The sequence below is a fragment of the Oncorhynchus gorbuscha genome, linkage group LG08 (genome assembly GCF_021184085.1).
Source record: "Oncorhynchus gorbuscha isolate QuinsamMale2020 ecotype Even-year linkage group LG08, OgorEven_v1.0, whole genome shotgun sequence".
NCBI lineage: Eukaryota > Metazoa > Chordata > Actinopteri > Salmoniformes > Salmonidae > Oncorhynchus > Oncorhynchus gorbuscha.
Genome location: NC_060180.1, coordinates 75,688,734 through 75,708,846, shown reverse-complemented (window position 1 = coordinate 75,708,846; position 20,113 = coordinate 75,688,734). Strand labels below are relative to the sequence as shown.

General features: G+C 48.2%; 1 protein-coding gene across 1 annotated transcript in view; it reads left to right on the top strand.

Annotated features, from left to right (window-relative positions):
* LOC124042188 (vesicle-associated membrane protein-associated protein A-like) overlaps positions 1–20,113 on the top strand; it is a 49,053-nt gene that overhangs the window by 17,501 nt on the left and 11,439 nt on the right. Inside the window, exons 2-5 of the mRNA XM_046360591.1 lie at positions 4,959–5,111; positions 8,757–8,860; positions 12,628–12,708; positions 19,429–19,638. Coding sequence (XP_046216547.1) covers positions 4,959–5,111; positions 8,757–8,860; positions 12,628–12,708; positions 19,429–19,638 — 548 coding nt within the window. The remainder of the gene's footprint in view (positions 1–4,958; positions 5,112–8,756; positions 8,861–12,627; positions 12,709–19,428; positions 19,639–20,113) is intronic.

The following is a 20,113-nucleotide window of genomic DNA, read 5'->3' as shown; positions in this document are numbered from 1 at the left end:
TACTTTAGACCAGAGCCCTATGGAACCCTATTCCCTATATAGTACACTGCTATAGACCAGAGCCCTATTCCCTATGTAGTGCACTACTTTAGAGCAGGACCCATAGGGAACAGGAAGCCATATGGGAACTTTGGCTAATAATAAATAATAATAATATCTCCTTGGCTTTAATCTGAGTCAGTCAACCGATCTGATGTTACAAAGGCTGCGTTTTTACACAGGCAGCCCAGTTATTGGCTAAAGATCTGATCTGATTGGTCAAAAGACACACGGGTGGTAAAATATTAGAATTGGGCTGCCTGTGTAAACATAGACCTTCCGTCTCCCGATATGGAGGACATGGGATCCCGATCCAAATGACATTAGCTGAGCTGAGGAAAGCTTCATTGATTTGGCTTGTAGCCTTGGACAACGTTATGTATGAGAATGGTGTGGACAACGTTATGTATGAGAATGGTGTGGACAACGTTATGTATGAGAATGGTGTGTTTATAGTCAGTTGTTGTTGGTATAGCGGTAAATGTACATGTTCAGATTTGGTCATGGATGGCCTAGACAACAGTCTAGATCCCAGGCCCATTGTCGGCCCGGTGTCGGCCCCGTGTCGGCCCGGTGTCGGCCCGTTGACTTATGTAGTAACTCAATATGGAGTTGAAGTTCACAGGGAGTTTTATAGCCCCTCAAAAGGCTTAAACCATTAGCCCAGGATTTTTTTTTGTTCAGGTTAATTCAAAGCTAATTAAGGCTAAATTAGCTGTTTAGTTTCATGATATTTATTATCCACAAGTGTGTGTGTGTGTGTGTGTGTGTGTGTGTGTGTGTGTGTGTGTGTGTGTGTGTGTGTGTGTGTGTGTGTGTGTGTGTGTGTGTGTGCATTCAGAAAGTATCCAGACCCCATGACTTTTTCCAGGCTTATTCATAAACATTAATTAAAATGTACCGTCTTTTTCTCCTCAATAGTATTATGATTGATTATGTTCTTATGGTCTTGTCTCATCGCTGCAACTCCCCAACAGGCTTCGGGAGGTGAAGGTCGAGTCATTCGGCGTCCGAAACATGTTTCCCCAAACCGCGCTTCTTAACACCTGCCAGCTTAACCCGGAAGCCAGCCGCACCAATGTGTCGGAGGAAACACCGTTCATTTGACGACCGAAGTCAGCGTGCAGGCGCCCGACCCGCTACAAGGAGTCGCGCGATGAGGCAAGTAAACACCCCCCCCAACCCGGACGACGCTGGGCCAATTGTGCCCTTCCGGACACAGCCGGTAATGACACAGCCTGAGATCGAACCCCAGGCTGTAGTGATGCTTAGACTGCTGCACCACTCGGGAGGATGTTACTTTTTCCCCCTCATTGTAGAATATATGTAATCCAATCTACACACAATACCCCACAATGACAAAAACATTTTTTAATTTTTAATTTATTTTATTCAATTGATTGGACATGATTTGGAAAGTTACACACCTGTCTATATAAGGTCCCACAGTTTACAGTGCATGTCAGAGAAAAAAACCAAGCCATGAGGTCGAAGGACTTGTCCATAGAGCTCCGAGACTGTATTGTGTTGAGGCACAGATCTGGGGAAAGGTACCGAAATATTTCTGGAGCATTGAAGGTCTCCAAGAACACAGTGGACTGTTTTTAAATAGAAGAAGTTTGGAACCATCAAGATTCTTCCTAGAGCTGGACACCCGACCAAACTGAACAATCAGGGGAAAGGGCCTTGGTCAGGGAGGTGACCAAGAACCTGATGGTCATTCTGACAGAGCTCCAGAGTTCCTCTCTGGAGATGGGAGAACCTTCCAGAAGGACAACCATCTCTACAGCACTTCACCAATCAGGCCTTTATGGGGGAATGGCCAGACGGAAGCCACTCCTCAGTAAAAAGGCACATGAGATCCCGCTTGGAGTTTGCCAAAAGGCACCTAAAGGATTCTGACCATGAGAAACAAGATTCTCTGGTCTGACGAAATAAAGATTGAAATCTTTGGCCTGAATGCCAAGCATCACGTTTGAAGGAAACCTGGCACCATCCCTACGGTGAAGCATGGTGGTGGCAGCATCATGCTGTGGGGATGTTTTTCAGCGACAGGGACTGGGAGACTAGTCAGGATCGAAGGGAAAGATGAACAGAGAAAAGTACAGAGGGAGATCCTTGATGAAAACCTGCTCCAGAGCGCTCAGTACCTCAGACTGGGGGGGAAGGTTCACCTTCCAACAGGACACCTTCCCCAGCTAAGACAGCGCAGGCGTGTGTATATAGATAGATACTGTAGATATACACATATCTACACCGTTCCAAATTGTCTGAAAAATAATACTAATAATGTTATTTTTCTTGATCTCTTTGCTTATATTAATAAGATGACATTAGTAAGGCAGCGTTGTATCACCACCATTGAGCTGGAGGCCAAAGAGTAACATTGTCTTAATACTGTAACTTACTATTATTATTACTATTATTATTATTATTACTATATATTTGAATGCTTATATAGGCTACTGTATCAGTAAGTTAATGTCATCACACAGCATAGGAGTCATTCATGATTTGATTAATTAGCTTAAAGTAAACACTCTAACCACCAGTGGTTGGACTAGTATCCGGAAGGTTGCAAGTTCAAATCCCCGAGCTGACAAGGTACAAGGCCGTCATTGTAAATAAGAATTTGTTCTTAACTGACTTGCCTAGTTAAATAAAGATTTAAAAAATAAACAATTTTGGGAAATTGCATTCACCAGTGAATTAGACTATTTAAAAAATTAAAAAATTGTTGTTGTAATTGCTGTCATAAAGGCTTACACACACACAAAAAAAAAAACCATTACAACACTCGGCGCTTATAATTTATTTTGTGATGACAATGTTCCGAAAAATGATATTGTAATCTAACAGCACCTGTTTAACACACATTATGAACGCAGTGCTGCTTCCTTACCTCATGATCTCCAGTATATTCCACTACTAGTCACATGTTATTCCACACCTTTACCTCATGATCTCCAGTATATTCTACTACTAGTCACATGTGTTATTCCACACCTTTACCTCATGATCTCCAGTATATTCCACTACTAGTCACGTGTGTTATTCCACACCTTTACCTCATGATCTTCAGTATATTCCACTACTAGTCACATGTGTTATTCCACACCTTTACCTCATGATCTCCAGTATATTCCACTACTAGTCACATGTTATTCCACACCTTTACCTCATGATCTCCAGTATATTCCACTACTAGTCACGTGTTATTCCACACCTTTACCTCATGATCTCCAGTATATTCCACTACTAGTCACATGTTATTCCACACCTTTACCTCATGATCTCCAGTATATTCCACTACTAGTCACGTGTGTTATTCCACACCTTTACCTCATGATCTCCAGTATATTCCACTACTAGTCACACATGTTATTCCACACCTTTACCTCATGATCTCCAGTATATTCCACTACTAGTCACGTGTTATTCCACACCTTTACCTCATGATCTCCAGTATATTCCACTACTAGTCACGTGTTATTCCACACCTTTACCTCATGATCTCCAGTATATTCCACTACTAGTCACGTGTGTTATTCCACACCTTTACCTCATGATCTCCAGTATATTCCACTACTAGTCACACATGTTATTCCACACCTTTACCTCATGATCTCCAGTATATTCCACTACTAGTCACGTGTGTTATTCCACACCTTTACCTCATGATCTCCAGTATATTCCACTACTAGTCACACATATTATTCCACACCTTTACCTCATGATCAACCAGTAGCCTAAAATATTCCCTCCTTTTCAAGTTTATTTGCACACGTCCCCTGCATCCAATTTGCGTTTATGGTGTTTGGAGTTTATAATCAGCACTTTATTGATGTGATTGATATGCTATAGGTGCATGAGATGCATACATGTGCTACGTATAGAGATCAAGAGTTCAGGGCTGAGGGAATGTTTTTTTTTTTTTTTCCTAAACCGATGAGGGATTTCGGTAATGGAACTTTTCGGTCAGAAATGATTTGAATTTGCCGCTTGAGAAACACGGGACAGGGGGAGAAACACGGGACAGTGGGATGAACACGGGACAGTGGGATGAACACGGGACAGTGGGATGAACACGGGACAGTGGGATGAACACGGGACAGTGGGATGAACACGGGACAGTGGGATAAACACGGGACAGTGGGATGAACACGGGACAGTGGGATGAACACGGGACAGTGGGATGAACACGGGACAGTGGGATGAACACTGGTGGTGGTTGCTGCAGCAGGGAGGAGAGAGACAACCGGTGTAGACGGACTGAGCCCGGCCCGGCACTATCAAGTCAACTGCGGTTGGACTCCATCTAATCATGTCTTAAAAAAAAAAATGTGAGCTTAAAGCATCAGACAAGCTAAGTGAATATAGTTGATTTGATTTAAAACGCATTAGGATTTGTCTGAAATATGGAAAAATACATGATTTTGTGATTTTTCATTTTCATTTCAACCAATCGATTGGTCGACCCAAGATTATTATTTATTTTGTTGTCGGGGACAGCCCTACTGTGCATTCAAATTGCCAAGGGGGGCCCCCCCAAGTGAAAATGCTCTGCTCTAAGGTATGCAACGACAGTAGAACTGCTGATGCACTACCCTGTTTCAAAAAGGGCACCTGGTGCATTCTACTGTTAAAGCTTTTTAAGAGGAAGTTGAAAGCCGGACTGAGTAACTCAAATACTGTAGTTCCCACAGCTTTGTACCGCGGCTCTACACTACAGAGAATACATAACTGTAACAAATGAGGCCGAACGAATTCCAATGTTTTTGAACCTAACCTTCTCTCGCGCTCTCTCTCGCTCTCTCTCGCTCTCTCTCGCGCTCTCTCGCGCTCTCTCGCGCTCTCTCGCGCTCTCTCTCGCTCTCTCTCGCTCTCTCTCTCTCTCTCTCTCTCTCTCGCTCTACCAGGTCCTTTTACAGATGTCATCACCACCAACCTGAAGCTGAAGAACCCGTCTGATAGAAGAGTATGTTTCAAAGTGAAGACCACAGCTCCGAGGAGATACTGTGTACGGCCCAACAGCGGCATCATAGATGCAGGCGCCACCGTCACCATCTCTGGTGAGTCAAACAGGGTCACGTCCATGGCTGGAATGACATACTATAGGAATCATACTGTTAAATCATCCCATATGCAATGAACTTGTACTGTAATGGACCGTTTTCCCGACACACAGTCCATGGTGCCAAACTGCAAAAAACACATTATTCATTTGTTGTTATTTTTATTTTATTTTTATTTCACCTTTATTTAACCAGGTAGGCTAGTTGAGAACAAGTTCTCATTTGCAACTGCGACCTGGCCAAGATAAAGCATAGCAGTGTGAACAGACAACACAGAGTTACACATGGAGTAAACAATTAACAAGTCAATAACACATTAGAAAAAAATGAGCAGTCTATATACAATGTGTGCAAAAGGCATGAGGAGGTAGGCGAATAATACAATTTTGCAGATTAACACTGGAGTGATAAGTGATCAGATGGTCATGTACAGGTAGAGATATTGGTGTGCAAAAGAGCAGAAAAATAAATAAATAAAAACAGTATAAAAACAGTATGGGAATGAGGTAGGTGAAAATGGGTGGGCTATTTTCCTATAGACTATGTACAGCTGCAGCGATCGGTTAGCTGCTCGGATAGCTGATGTTTGAAGTTGGTGAGGGAGATAAAAGTCTCCAACTTCAGCGATTTTTGCAATTCGTTCCAGTCACAGGCAGCAGAGTACTGGAACGAAAGGCGGCCAAATGATGTGTTGGCTTTAGGGATGATCAGTGAGATACACCTGCTGGAGCGCGTGCTACGGATGGGTGTTGCCATCGTGACCAGTGAACTGAGATAAGGCGGAGCTTTACCTAGCATGGACTTGTAGATGACCTGGAGCCAGTGGGTCTGGCGACGAATATGTAGTGAGGGCCAGCCGACTAGAGCATACAAGTCGCAGTGGTGGGTGGTATAAGGTGCTTTAGTGACAAAATGGATGGCACTGTGATAGACTGCATCCAGTTTGCTGAGTAGAGTGTTGGAAGCCATTTTATAGATGACATCGCCGAAGTCGAGGATCGGTAGGATAGTCAGTTTTACTAGGGTAAGCTTGGCAGCGTGAGTGAAGGAGGCTTTGTTGCGGAATAGAAAGCCGACTCTTGATTTGATTTTCGATTGGAGATGTTTGATGTGGGTCTGGAAGGAGAGTTTGCAGTCTAGCCAGACACCTAGGTACTTATAGATGTCCACATATTCAAGGTCGGAACCATCCAGGGTGGTGATGCTAGTCGGGCATGCGGGTGCAGGCAGCGATCGGTTGAAAAGCATGCATTTGGTTTTACTCGCGTTTAAGAGCGGTTGGAGGCCACGGAAGGAGTGCTGTATGGCATTGAAGCTTGTTTGGAGGTTAGATGGCACAGTGTCCAATGACGGGCCGAAAGTATATAGAATGGTGTCGTCTGCGTAGAGGTGGATCAGGGAATCGCCCGCAGCAAGAGCAACATCATTGATAAATACAGAGAAAAGAGTCGGCCCGAGAATTGAACCCTGTGGCACCCCCATAGAGACTGCCAGAGGACCGGACAGCATGCCCTCCGATTTGACACACTGAACTCTGTCTGCAAAGTAATTGGTGAACCAGGCAAGGCAGTCATCCGAAAAACCGAGGCTGTTGAGTCTGCCGATAAGAATATGGTGATTGACAGAGTCGAAAGCCTTGGCGAGGTCGATGAAGACGGCTGCACAGTACTGTCTTCTATCGATGGCGGTTATGATATCGTTTAGTACCTTGAGTGTGGCTGAGGTGCACCCGTGACCGGCTCGGAAACCAGATTGCACAGCGGAGAAGGTACGTTGGGATTCGAGATGGTCAGTGACCTGTTTGTTGACTTGGCTTTCGAAGACCTTAGATAGGCAGGGCAGGATGGATATAGGTCTGTAACAGTTTGGGTCCAGGGTGTCTCCCCTTTGAAGAGGGGATGACTGCGGCAGCTTTCAATCCTTGGGGATCTCAGACGATATGAAAGAGAGGTTGAACAGGCTGGTAATAGGGGTTGCGACAATGGCGGCAGATAGTTTCAGAAATAGCGGGTCCAGATTGTCAAGCCCAGCTGATTTGTAAGGGTCTAGGTTTTGCAGCTCTTTCAGAACATCTGCTATCTGGATTTGGGTAAAGGAGAACCTGGAGAGGCTTGGGTGAGGAGCTACGGGGGGGGCGGAGCTGTTGGCCGAGGTTGGAGTAGCCAGGCGGAAGGCATGGCCAGCCGTTGAGAAGCGCTTATTGAAGTTTTCGATAATCATGGATTTATCGGTGGAGACCGTGTTTCCTAGCCTCAGTGCAGTGGGCAGCTGGGAGGAGGTGCTCTTGTTCTCCATGGACTTCAGTGTCCCAGAACTTTTTGGAGTTGGAGCTACAGGATGCAAACTTCTGCCTGAAGAAGCTGGCCTTAGCTTTCTTGACTGACTGCGTGTATTGGTTCCTGACTTCCCTGGACAGTTGCATATCACGGGGGCTATTCGATGCTATTGCAGTCCGCCACAGGATGTTTTTGTGCTGGTCGAGGGCAGTCAGGTCTGGAGTGAACCAAGGGCTGTATCTGTTCTTGGTTCTGCATTTTTTGAACGGAGCATGCTTATCTAAAATGGTGAGGAAGTTGCTTTTAAAGAATGACCATGCATCCTCAACTGACGGGATGAGGTCAATGTCCTTCCAGGATACCCGGGCCAGGTCGATTAGAAAGGCCTGCTCACAGAAGTGTTTTAGGGAGCGTTTGACAGTGATGAGGGGTGGTCGTTTGACTGCGGCTCCGTGGCGGATACAGGCGATGAGGCAGTGATCGCTGAGATCCTGGTTGAAGACAGCAGAGGTATATTTGGAGGGCCAGTTGGTCAGGATGACGTCTATGAGGGTGCCCTTGTTTACAGAGTTAGGGTTGTACCTGGTGGGTTCCTTGATGATTTGAGTGAGATTGAGGGCATCTAGCTTAGATTGTAGGACTGCCGGGGTGTTAAGCATATCCCAGTTTAGGTCACCTAACAGAACGAACTCTGAAGCTAGATGGGGGGCGATCAATTCACAAATGGTGTCCAGGGCACAGCTGGGAGCTGAGGGGGCTTGGTAGCAGGCGGCAACAGTGAGAGACTTGTTTCTGGAGAGAGTAATTTTCAAAATTAGTAGTTTAAACTGTTTGGGTATGGACCTGGAAAGTATGACATTACTTTGCAGGCTATCTCTGCAGTAGACTGCGACTCCGCCCCCTTTGGCAGTTCTATCTTGAAGGAAGATGTTATAGTTGGGTATGGAAATCTCTGAATTTTTGGTGGCCTTCCTGAGCCAGGATTCAGACACGGCAAGGACATCAGGGTTAGCAGAGTGTGCTAAAGCAGTGAGTAAAACAAACTTAGGGAGGAGGCTTCTGATGTTGACATGCATAAAACCAAGACTTTTTCGATCACAGAAGTCAACAAATGAGGGTACCTGGGGACATTATGATGTGATGGAGGGTTCTGATGAATGTTCCTGAAGTACAAATCTTTAACTGGATCTTTAACTGTGTGATCTTTAACTGTGTGATCTTTAACTGTGTTCCGTGCTTTTTCAAACTGTATTCTGGCACTTTTCAAATGAAGTTATAGCATAATTCAAGCACTTGTTTTTTTGTGTTTTTTTTGTTGTTGCTGAGATGTGTGTGTGCAACCTTTTTTTTCTTCAATCTATTTCAGTAATGCTCCAGCCCTTTGACTACGACCCCAACGAGAAGAGTAAACACAAATTCATGGTCCAGAGTATCTTTGCTCCTCCTAATGAGTCTGAACTCGATGCTATGGTGAGTAATCTAGTTCTTACCTCTACAGCTGCTGGAGTGGTTTCTCCCTGTTCCTGGGTCCTGTGTGGCTCAGCTGGTAGAGCGTGGCTCAGCTGGTAGGGCGTGGCTCAGCTGGTAGGGCGTGGCTCAGCTGGTAGGGCGTGGCTCAGCTGGTAGGGCGTGGCTCAGCTGGTAGGGCGTGGCTCAGCTGGTAGGGCGTGGCTCAGCTGGTAGGGCGTGGCTCAGCTGGTAGGGCGTGGCTCAGCTGGTAGGGCGTGGCTCAGCTGGTAGGGCGTGGCTCAGCTGGTAGGGCACCTCTCAGCTGGTAGGGCACCTCTCAGCTGGTAGGGCACCTCTCAGCTGGTAGGGCACCTCTTAGCTGGTAGGGCACCTCTCAGCTGGTTGGCCATGAAGCTGGCAAACACCAGGATTGTAGGAGGCTAGTTCCCCAGGAGCAGGTTTGGAGAACCCTGTTCTAGAGGAACATACTGTAATGTTGTGCCACTTGTGCCCCAGTGTATGATCTATGACAGCAATCCTCAACTGGTGGGTTGTGAACCAAATGTGAGGTTTTGAATGCGTCGTGAGTCTGAGAAAAGAAAAAGTAATTTGGGAACAACACTTAGAGAATTTGTTAACATAGTTGGCAATAGAAGTTACTTATATTATTTTCCTTTTAGATATAGTGTTGCTTAACCACATGACATTAGATTTAGAGATATGAAGACCTTTTATTATAAATGAAATGAAACCGTTCCGGTAAAATGTGCACATGGAAATCATAACCGGCACACAGATCAGTAGAAATGGTACTATAACTTGGTACTGCAAATGGAAAAGGTTGCCGACCACTGGTGAAGCCTACTTCATAACTGTGACCTTAATTGCCAACCGTCTGTAAGCTGTTAGTGTCTTAACGACCGTTCGACAGGTGCATGTTCATTAATTGTTTATGGTTCATTGAACAAACATGGGAAACAGTGTTTAAACCCTTTACAATGAAGATCTGTGAAGTTATTTGTATTTCTACTAATGATCTTTGAAAGACAGGGTCCTGAAAAAGGGATGTTTCTTTTTTTGTGGAGTTGATTCCAGACCAGCTCAGTAGTCGACACATATAGTTTATTTATTAACACACAGGATGTGTCTATATATGGAGAAATGCATGTTTTAGCATTTTGACCGTCCGATTGGTCGAAAGAACAGACAAGACTCGGTCAAACAAGATTATTGATTTTTTTTTGTTTTTTGTGGGAGAGCTCTAGAACAGAGAGGCCCGTGGTGGTGGTGGGGGGTTATGGATGGGCAGGCACAAGCTACGGACAACGAACACGATTGCATTTTATCGATGGCCATTTGAATACACAGAGATACCATAAGGAGATCCTGAGGCCCATTGTCGAGCCATTCATCCATCACCACATGTTTCAGCATAATGCACGGCCCCATGTCGCAAGGATCTATACACAATTCCCGGAAGCTGAAAATCTCCCAGTTATTCCATGGCCTGCATACTCACCAGACATGTCACTCATTGAGCATGTTTGGGATGCTCTGGATTGACATCCACGACAGCCTGTTTCAAATCCCCACCCCCAATATCCAATAACTTCACACAGCCAATGAAGAGGAGTGGAACAACATTCCTTAGGCCACAATCAACAGCCTGATCAACTCTATGTGAAAGAGAGTTGATCAGGCTGTTGACACAAGATACTGACTGGTTTTCTGATCCATGCCCCTACTTTATTTGTATGTATGTGACCAACAGATGCACATCTGTATTCCCAGTCATGTGAAATCTATAGATTAGGGCCTAATGAAGGTAGAACGTGTAGAAATAGTGAACCTGTACCTTTAAATCATTTATCCTCTGAACTATTTTTCTAATCATAGTGTTTTTAATAGTTAACAGCAGTACTATTTAGTCGATGTGGTTGATTTTTGTGGTCTCAAACCAGTGAGCTTCACATTCTTCAAGAATATGGGCACATTTGTATTAGTTACAGTGGAAAAGGTTGAACTGTTGTTCCCTTATCATATAATCTGTACATTTACTATCAATATAGCATTAAACAGTTATCCAGATTTGCATTTTTGGCAACAACCCAGCCCCAACAAAACCATATGAGATCAACAGGTGGTAGTTTCCCCTCTAGTCCAGTAGAGGGCAGCAACAGGTGGGGTGGTGGTGGTTTCCCCTCTAGTCCAGTAGAGGGCAGCAACAGGTGGGGTGGTGGTGGTGGTGTTTTCCCCTCTAGTCCAGTAGAGGGCAGCAACAGGTGGGGTGGTGGTGGTGGTTTCCCCTCTAGTCCAGTAGAGGGCAGCAACAGGTGGGGTGGTGGTGGTTTCCCCTCTAGTCCAGTAGAGGGCAGCAACAGGTGGGGTGGTGGTTTCCCCTCTAGTCCAGTAGAGGGCAGCAACAGGTGGGGTGGTGTTTTTCCCCCAGTCTGTGGTGGTCCAGTCCAGAGGGCAGCAACAGGTGGGGTGGTGTTTTCCCCTCTAGTCCAGTAGAGGGCAGCAACAGGTGGGGTGGTGGTGGTGGTGTTTTCCCCTCTAGTCCAGTAGAGGGCAGCAACAGGTGGGGTGGTGGTGGTTTCCCCTCTAGTCCAGTAGAGGGCAGCAACAGGTGGGGTGGTGGTGGTTTCCCCTCTAGTCCAGTAGAGGGCGGCAACAGGTGTGGTGGTTTCCCCTCTAGTCCAGTAGAGGGCTGCAACAGGTGGGGTGGTGGTTTCCCCTCTAGTCCAGTAGAGGGCAGCAACAGGTGGGGTGGTGGTGGTTTCCCCTCTAGTCCAGTAGAGGGCAGCAACAGGTGGGGTGGTAGTTTCCCCTCTAGTCCAGTAGAGGGCAGCAACAGGTGGGGTGGTGGTTTCCCCTCTAGTCCAGTAGAGGGCAGCAACAGGTGGGGTGGTGTTTTCTCCTCTAGTCCAGTAGAGGGCAGCAACAGGTGTGGTGGTTTCCCCTCTAGTCCAGTAGAGGGCAGCAACAGGTGGGGTGGTGGTGGTTTCCCCTCTAGTCCAGTAGAGGGCAGCAACAGGTGGGGTGGTGGTGGTTTCCCCTCTAGTCCAGTAGAGGGCAGCAACAGGTGTGCTGGTTTCCCCTCTAGTCCAGTAGAGGGCAGCAACAGGTGGGGTGGTGTTTTCCCCTCTAGTCCAGTAGAGGGCAGCAACAGGTGGGGTGGTGGTTTCCCCTCTAGTCCAGTAGAGGGCAGCAACAGGTGGGGTGGTGGTGGTTTCCCCTCTAGTCCAGTAGAGGGCGGCAACAGGTGGGGTGGTGGTGGTTTCCCCTCTAGTCCAGTAGAGGGCAGCAACAGGTGGGGTGGTGGTGGTTTCCCCTCTAGTCCAGTAGAGGGCAGCAACAGATGCAACATTTGCATCTGACAAATCTAGACTATTTTCTGACTGGACGTTTTGCGCTGCTTTGGTGGATTTTTCTGTATTCCTCTCTTGCGTTCTGTAGGCTATATAACATATCTGTTGAAGTAAGCTATAGCAATATGAAAATGACTCTCGTGTGCTGCACTGCCGTGCGCTCGACCGACTCGTTTTTAAGTTCAAATAGGCTAAACCGTCACGGTGTCGTCAACGACGATGGCCGTATATCATCGTCGATAGACGATACTATCATAATATCGCCCAACCCGTGTGTGTGTGTGTGTGTGTGTGTGTGTGTGTGTGTGTGTGTGTGTGTGTGTGTGTGTGTGTGTGTGTTTTGTGCGGGCACAAGTGCAGCTAATAGTAGTTTAGTCTGATGAATAACATGCATATGCATTTTCTCCTCTCCTCCAGTGGAAAGATGTGAAACCCGACGACCTCATGGATTCCAAGCTGAGATGTGTATTCGACCTGCCTCCTGAAAACGGTAGAGTGGTAAGTCCTGCTGCTGGACAGAGGGAGAGAAACAGAGAGATTATCATTGACATCATTGACACCAAAAACCCATTGTAGAGTTGAAACTGTTTTGTATTTGATTCTATAAAAAAAACTCGGGCGCAAAAGTGCTTTTATGTGCACTACGGCATCACACACAGTAATTTATCTGCTAAATAGTCCGTTTTGATGGAAAAGACACCTCTGGTTGAAAGAAATATGAACTTTCCCCCCCCCCTGTTGACTTTAGAATATTTGCGTGAAAACTCTCGTGGCTTTGGAAGGAAACTCAACTACAGCCTCCACATGAGGAGTGACTTTCCTTGGTAGGCAGATGTTGCTGTCAGAACTGGGTGTGTATAGCTATAGTACTGGATATCTAACTATGCCCATATGTTGGGCACTACTGTTATATATATATATATATATATATAAAACAAAACAACTGGAGGAAGTAGTAATGGCAACATTTAATGTTTTTTTAATCTAACCTTTTTTATACAAACCTTTTATTTAATTTGGCAAGTCTGTTAAGAACAAATTAATATTTACAATGACGACGCCGGCGGGCGTGTGTCCCGTCCAATGGGATTCCCAATCACGGCCGGATGGGTTACAGCCTGGATTCGAACCAGAGACTAGTGACGCCGCTGCGCCACTCGGGAGCCCCACATTGCTGCGTGTACATTTAACATGTCCTCTGTGCTGTCTGATCAGTTTTCCCCGGAGAGAATCCCCTTCGGTTGTGCTTGTTACAGATACACATTCCTTTCTGCTTAGTAATTTGTAGGTTAAAGGATTGTCATATCCATGTGTTCCAATGGTAGCATTTCCCCCTGTGTAGGGCACTACTGTTAGCCACCTTTACCCCTGTGTAGGGCACTACTGTTAGCCACCTTTACCCCTGTGTAGGGCACTACTGTTAGCCACCTCTACCCCTGTGTAGGGCACTACTGTTAGCCACCTTTACCCCTGTGTAGGGCACTACTGTTAGCCACCTCTACCCCTGTGTAGGGCACTACTGTTAGCCACCTTTACCCCTGTGTAGGGCACTACTGTTAGCCACCTTTACCCCTGTGTAGGGCACTACTGTTAGCCACCTTTACCCCTGTGTAGGGCACTACTGTTAGCCACCTTTACCCCTGTGTAGGGCACTACTGTTAGCCACCTTTACCCCTGTGTAGGGCACTACTGTTAGCCACCTCTACCCCTGTGTAGGGCACTACTGTTAGCCACCTTTACCCCTGTGTAGGGCACTACTGTTAGCCACCTCTACCCCTGTGTAGGGCACTACTGTTAGCCACCTTTACCCCTGTGTAGGGCACTACTGTTAGCCACCTTTACCCCTGTGTAGGGCACTACTGTTAGCCACCTTTACCCCTGTGTAGGGCACTACTGTTAGCCACCTTTACCCCTGTGTAGGGCACTACTGTTAGCCACCTTTACCCCTGTGTAGGGCACTACTGTTAGCCACCTTTACCCCTGTGTAGGGCACTACTGTTAGCCACCTTTACCCCTGTGTAGGGCACTACTGTTAGCCACCTTTACCCCTGTGTAGGGCACTACTGTTAGCCACCTTTACCCCTGTGTAGGGCACTACTGTTAGCCACCTTTACCCCTGTGTAGGGCACTACTGTTAGCCACCTTTACCCCTGTGTAGGGCACTACTGTTAGCCACCTTTACCCCTGTGTAGGGCACTACTGTTAGCCACCTTTACCCCTGTGTAGGGCACTACTGTTAGCCACCTTTACCCCTGTGTAGGGCACTACTGTTAGCCACCTTTACCCCTGTGTAGGGCACTACTGTTAGCCACCTTTACCCCTGTGTAGGGCACTACTGTTAGCCACCTTTACCCCTGTGTAGGGCACTACTGTTAGCCACCTTTACCCCTGTGTAGGGCACTACTGTTAGCCACCTTTACCCCTGTGTAGGGCACTACTGTTAGCCACCTTTACCCCTGTGTAGGGCACTACTGTTAGCCACCTTTACCCCTGTGTAGGGCACTACTGTTAGCCACCTTTACCCCTGTGTAGGGCACTACTGTTAGCCACCTTTACCCCTGTGTAGGGCACTACTGTTAGCCACCTTTACCCCTGTGTAGGGCACTACTGTTAGCCACCTTTACCCCTGTGTAGGGCACTACTGTTAGCCACCTTTACCCCTGTGTAGGGCACTACTGTTAGCCACCTTTACCCCTGTGTAGGGCACTACTGTTAGCCACCTTTACCCCTGTGTAGGGCACTACTGTTAGCCACCTTTACCCCTGTGTAGGGCACTACTGTTAGCCACCTTTACCCCTGTGTAGGGCACTACTGTTAGCCACCTTTACCCCTGTGTAGGGCACTACTGTTAGCCACCTTTACCCCTGTGTAGGGCACTACTGTTAGCCACCTTTACCCCTGTGTAGGGCACTACTGTTAGCCACCTTTACCCCTGTGTAGGGCACTACTGTTAGCCACCTCTACCCCTGTGTAGGGCACTACTGTTAGCCACCTTTACCCCTGTGTAGGGCACTACTGTTAGCCACCTTTACCCCTGTGTAGGGCACTACTGTTAGCCACCTTTACCCCTGTGTAGGGCACTACTGTTAGCCACCTTTACCCCTGTGTAGGGCACTACTGTTAGCCACCTTTACCCCTGTGTAGGGCACTACTGTTAGCCACCTTTACCCCTGTGTAGGGCACTACTGTTAGCCACCTTTACCCCTGTGTAGGGCACTACTGTTAGCCACCTTTACCCCTGTGTAGGGCACTACTGTTAGCCACCTTTACCCCTGTGTAGGGCACTACTGTTAGCCACCTTTACCCCTGTGTAGGGCACTACTGTTAGCCACCTTTACCCCTGTGTAGGGCACTACTGTTAGCCACCTTTACCCCTGTGTAGGGCACTACTGTTAGCCACCTTTACCCCTGTGTAGGGCACTACTGTTAGCCACCTTTACCCCTGTGTAGGGCACTACTGTTAGCCACCTTTACCCCTGTGTAGGGCACTACTGTTAGCCACCTTTACCCCTGTGTAGGGCACTACTGTTGGTAGCATTTACCCCTGTGTAGGGCACTACTGTTGGTAGCATTTACCCCTGTGTAGGGCACTACTGTTGGTAGCATTTACCCCTGTGTAGGGCACTACTGTTGGTAGCATTTACCCCTGTGTAGGGCACTACTGGTAGCCACCTTTACCCCTGTGTAGGGCACTACTGGTAGCCACCTTTACCCCTGTGTAGGGCACTACTGGTAGCCACCTTTACCCCTGTGTAGGGCACTACTGGTAGCCACCTTTACCCCTGTGTAGGGCACTACTGTTAGCCACCTCTACCCCTGTGTAGGGCACTACTGTTATCTAGGGCCCATAGGGTCACGTTGAAGATGTGGCTCGTAAGCGGTCAACGCACTTTTTCAGGTATGTAGTCCTCCCTCCCTCCACCAGGTCATCAGCTCAGGGACAGGAGAAAAGGAGACCGGTCAGGAGAATAGTTCCTTCACTAGAGGAACAACAGGGTTAACCACCCCAGTGCAGTCGGGCAGACACTCCATGTTCTCAGGAGAGCCAGGCTATGAGAGGGGTTCTCGTCCGCCTCCCCGGGCCACCCCTACCCGGGGTGGTGGGGAGTTCCGTACCCCCTTCAGCAGCAGACTGGGTCTAGGTCTACCCCCCACCCCGCCAGGCAGTGTTTGCAACAGGAGTGATCTACAGAGGTTCAGGACAGCCCCCAGCTCTGAGGCTAAAGCCAGAAAGATGTCACAGGTTTGTGAGGATGCAAACAGACAGATTTTAGCAGCACTGTCAGCAGTAGCTTTAAAAACCTACGGGCTCAATTACATCTGTTCCTGAGTACTCAGCGTTCCAGAGTGTGTCTCTCGTCCCCTTCCTGTGTACTCAGCGTTCCAGTGTGTCTCTCGTCCCCTTCCTGTGTACTCAGCGTTCCAGAGTGTGTCTCATCCCCTTCCTGTGTACTCAGCGTTCCAGAGTGTGTCTCGTCCTCTTCCTGTGTACTCAGCATTCCAGTGTGTGTCTCATCCCCTTCCTGTGTACTCAGCGTTCCAGTGTGTGTCTCATCCCCTTCCTGTGTACTCAGCGTTCCAGAGTGTCTCGTCCCCTTCCTGTGTACTCAGCGTTCCAGTGTGTGTCTCATCCCCTTCCTGTGTCTCTCATCCCCTTCCTGTGTACTCAGCGTTCCAGAGTGTGTCTCGTCCCCTTCCTGTGTACTCAGCGTTCCAGTGTGTGTCTCATCCCCTTCCTGTGTACTCAGCGTTCCAGAGTGTCTCTCATCCCCTTCCTGTGTACTCAGTGTTCCAGTGTGTGTCTCTCATCCCCTTCCGGTGTACTCAGCGTTCCAGTGTGTGTCTCATCCCCTTCCGGTGTACTCAGCGTTCCAGTGTGTGTCTCATCCCCTTCCTGTGTCTCTCATCCCCTTCCTGTGTACTCAGCGTTCCAGAGTGTGTCTCATCCCCTTCCTGTGTACTCAGCGTGCCAGTGTCTCTCATCCCCTTCCTGTGTACTCAGCATTCCAGAGTGTGTCTCTCATCCCCTTCCTGTGTACTCAGCATTCGAGCGTGTCTCTCATCCCCTTCCTGTGTACTCAGCGTTCCAGCGTGTCCCTCATCCCCTTCCTGTGTACTCAGCTTTCCAGCGTGTCCCTCATCCCCTTCCTGTGTACTCAGCGTTCCAGTGTGTCTCTCATCCCCTTCCTGTGTACTCAGCGTTCCAGTGTGTGTCTCATCCCCTTCCGGTGTACTCAGCGTTCCAGTGTGTCTCCTCCCCTTCCGGTGTACTCAACGTTCCAGAATGTGTGTCTCATATCCCCTTCCGGTGTACTCAGCGTTCCAGGGTGTGTCTCATCCCCTTCCTGTGTACTCAGCGTGCCAGTGTCTCTCATCCCCTTCCTGTGTACTCAGCATTCCAGAGTGTGTCTCTCATCCCCTTCCTGTGTACTCAGCGTTCGAGCGTGTCTCTCATCCCCTTCCTGTGTACTCAGCGTTCCAGCGTGTCCCTCATCCCCTTCCTGTGTAATCAGCGTTCCAGCGTGTCCCTCATCCCCTTCCTGTGTACTCAGCGTTCCAGTGTGTCTCTCATCCCCTTACGGTGTACTCAGCGTTCCAGTGTGTGTCTCATCCCCTTCCGGTGTACTCAGCGTTCCAGTGTGTGTCTCATCCCCTTACGGTGTACTCAGCATTCCAGTGTGTGTCTCATCCCCTTCCGGTGTACTCAGCGTTCCAGTGTGTGTCTCATCCCCTTCCGGTGTACTCAGCGTTCCAGTGTGTGTCTCATCCCCTTCCGGTGTACTCAGCGTTCCAGTGTGTCTCCTCCCCTTCCTGTGTACTCAGCGTTCCAGTGTGTGTCTCATCCCCTTCCGGTGTACTCAGCGTTCCAGTGTGTCTCTCATCCCCTTCCGGTGTACTCAGCGTTCCAGTGTGTCTCCTCCCCTTCCGGTGTACTCAGCGTTCCAGTGTGTCTCTCATTCCCTTCCGGTGTACTCAGCGTTCCAGTGTTTCTCTCATTCCCTTCCGGTGTACTCAGCGTTCCAGTGTGTCTCTCATTCCCTTCCGGTGTACTCAGCGTTTCAGTGTGTCTCTCATTCCCTTCCGGTGTACTCAGCGTTCCAGTGTTTGACTGATCATGGACTAAAGCACTAATCCACTGCAGCCAGACAAGCTCAATCAAACATCCTCTAAAGTGATTAAACAGAAAACAAATACCATTTGAACCCATGTCTAGTATGGACAATCTCCCAACCTAACCTCCAGTCCTCAGTCCCAGGATATAGTGGCCTGGTCCTAACCTCCAGTCCTCAGTCCCAGGATATAGTAGCCTGGTCCTAACCTCTAGACCTCAATCCCAGATATAGTAGCCTAGTCCTAACTTCTAGTCCTCAATCCCAGATATAGTAGCCTGGTCCTAACCTCTAGTCCTCAATCCCAGACATAGTAGCCTGGTCCTAACCTCCAGTCCTCAATCCCAGACATAGTAGCCTGGTCCTAACCTCCAGTCCTCAATCCCAGACATAGTAGCCTGGTCCTAACCTCCAGTCCTCAATCCCAGACATAGTAGCCTGGTCCTAACCTCCAGTCCTCAGTCCCAGACATAGTAGCCTGGTCCTAACCTCCAGTCCTCAATCCCAGACATAGTAGCCTGGTCCTAACCTCCAGTCCTCAATCCCAGACATAGTAGCCTGGTCCTAACCTCCAGTCCTCAGCCCCAGACATAGTAGCCTGGTCCTAACCTCCAGTCCTCAATCCCAGACATAGTAGCCTGGTCCTAACCTCCAGTCCTCAATCCCAGACATAGTAGCCTGGTCCTAACCTCCAGTCCTCAATCCCAGACATAGTAGCCTGGTCCTAACCTCCAGTCCTCAATCCCAGACATAGTAGCCTGGTCCTAACCTCCAGTCCTCAATCCCAGACATAGTAGCCTGGTCCTAACCTCCAGTCCTCAATCCCAGACATAGTAGCCTGGTCCTAACCTCCAGTCCTCAATCCCAGACATAGTAGCCTGGTCCTAACCTCCAGTCCTCAATCCCAGACATAGTAGCCTGGTCCTAACCTCCAGTCCTCAATCCCAGACATAGTAGCCTGGTCCTAACCTCCAGTCCTCAATCCCAGACATAGTAGCCTGGTCCTAATCCCAAATGAACCCCTGTCCCCTGCATGGTTTGACCCTATGGGCAACGACCAGATGGTAATGCGGCACCCTAAGTGTTTTCTCTCTCCGTTCTCTTCCAGAATGACATGGAAGGGAGCACCGTGCAGAACTCGTCCATGGTGGCGCCCGTGCAGAACTCGTTCAAGTCGGCGGATGTTCCCGTGGCGAAGGCGGCGGCGAAGACGGTCAGCGCCTCGGTGGACGACTCAGAGATGAAGAAACTATCAGAGGAGTGCAGGAGACTGCAGGCTGACATGGGCAAACTGACCGAGGAGAACAGACAACTCAAGGTTAGACTGTAGGTTAGGGGTTGTAGGTGAACAACGGACTGTAGGTTAGGGGTTGTAGGTGAACAACAGACTGTAGGTTAGGGGTTGTAGGTGAACAACAGACTGTAGGTTAGGGGTTGTAGGTGAACAACAGACTGTAGGTATCTGTAGGTTAGGGGTTGTAGATGAACAACAGACTGTAGGTTAGGGGTTGTAGATGAACAACAGACTGTAGGTATCTGTAGGTTAGGGGTTGTAGATGAACAACAGACTGTAGGTTAGGGGTTGTAGATGAACAACAGACTGTAGGTTAGGGGTTGTAGATGAACAACAGACTGTAGGTTAGGGGTTGTAGATGAACAACAGACTGTAGGTATCTGTAGGTTAGGGGTTGTAGATGAACAACAGACTGTAGGTTAGACTGTAGGTTAGGGGTTGTAGGTGAACAACAGACTGTAGGTTAGGGGTTGTAGGTGAACAACAGACTGTAGGTTAG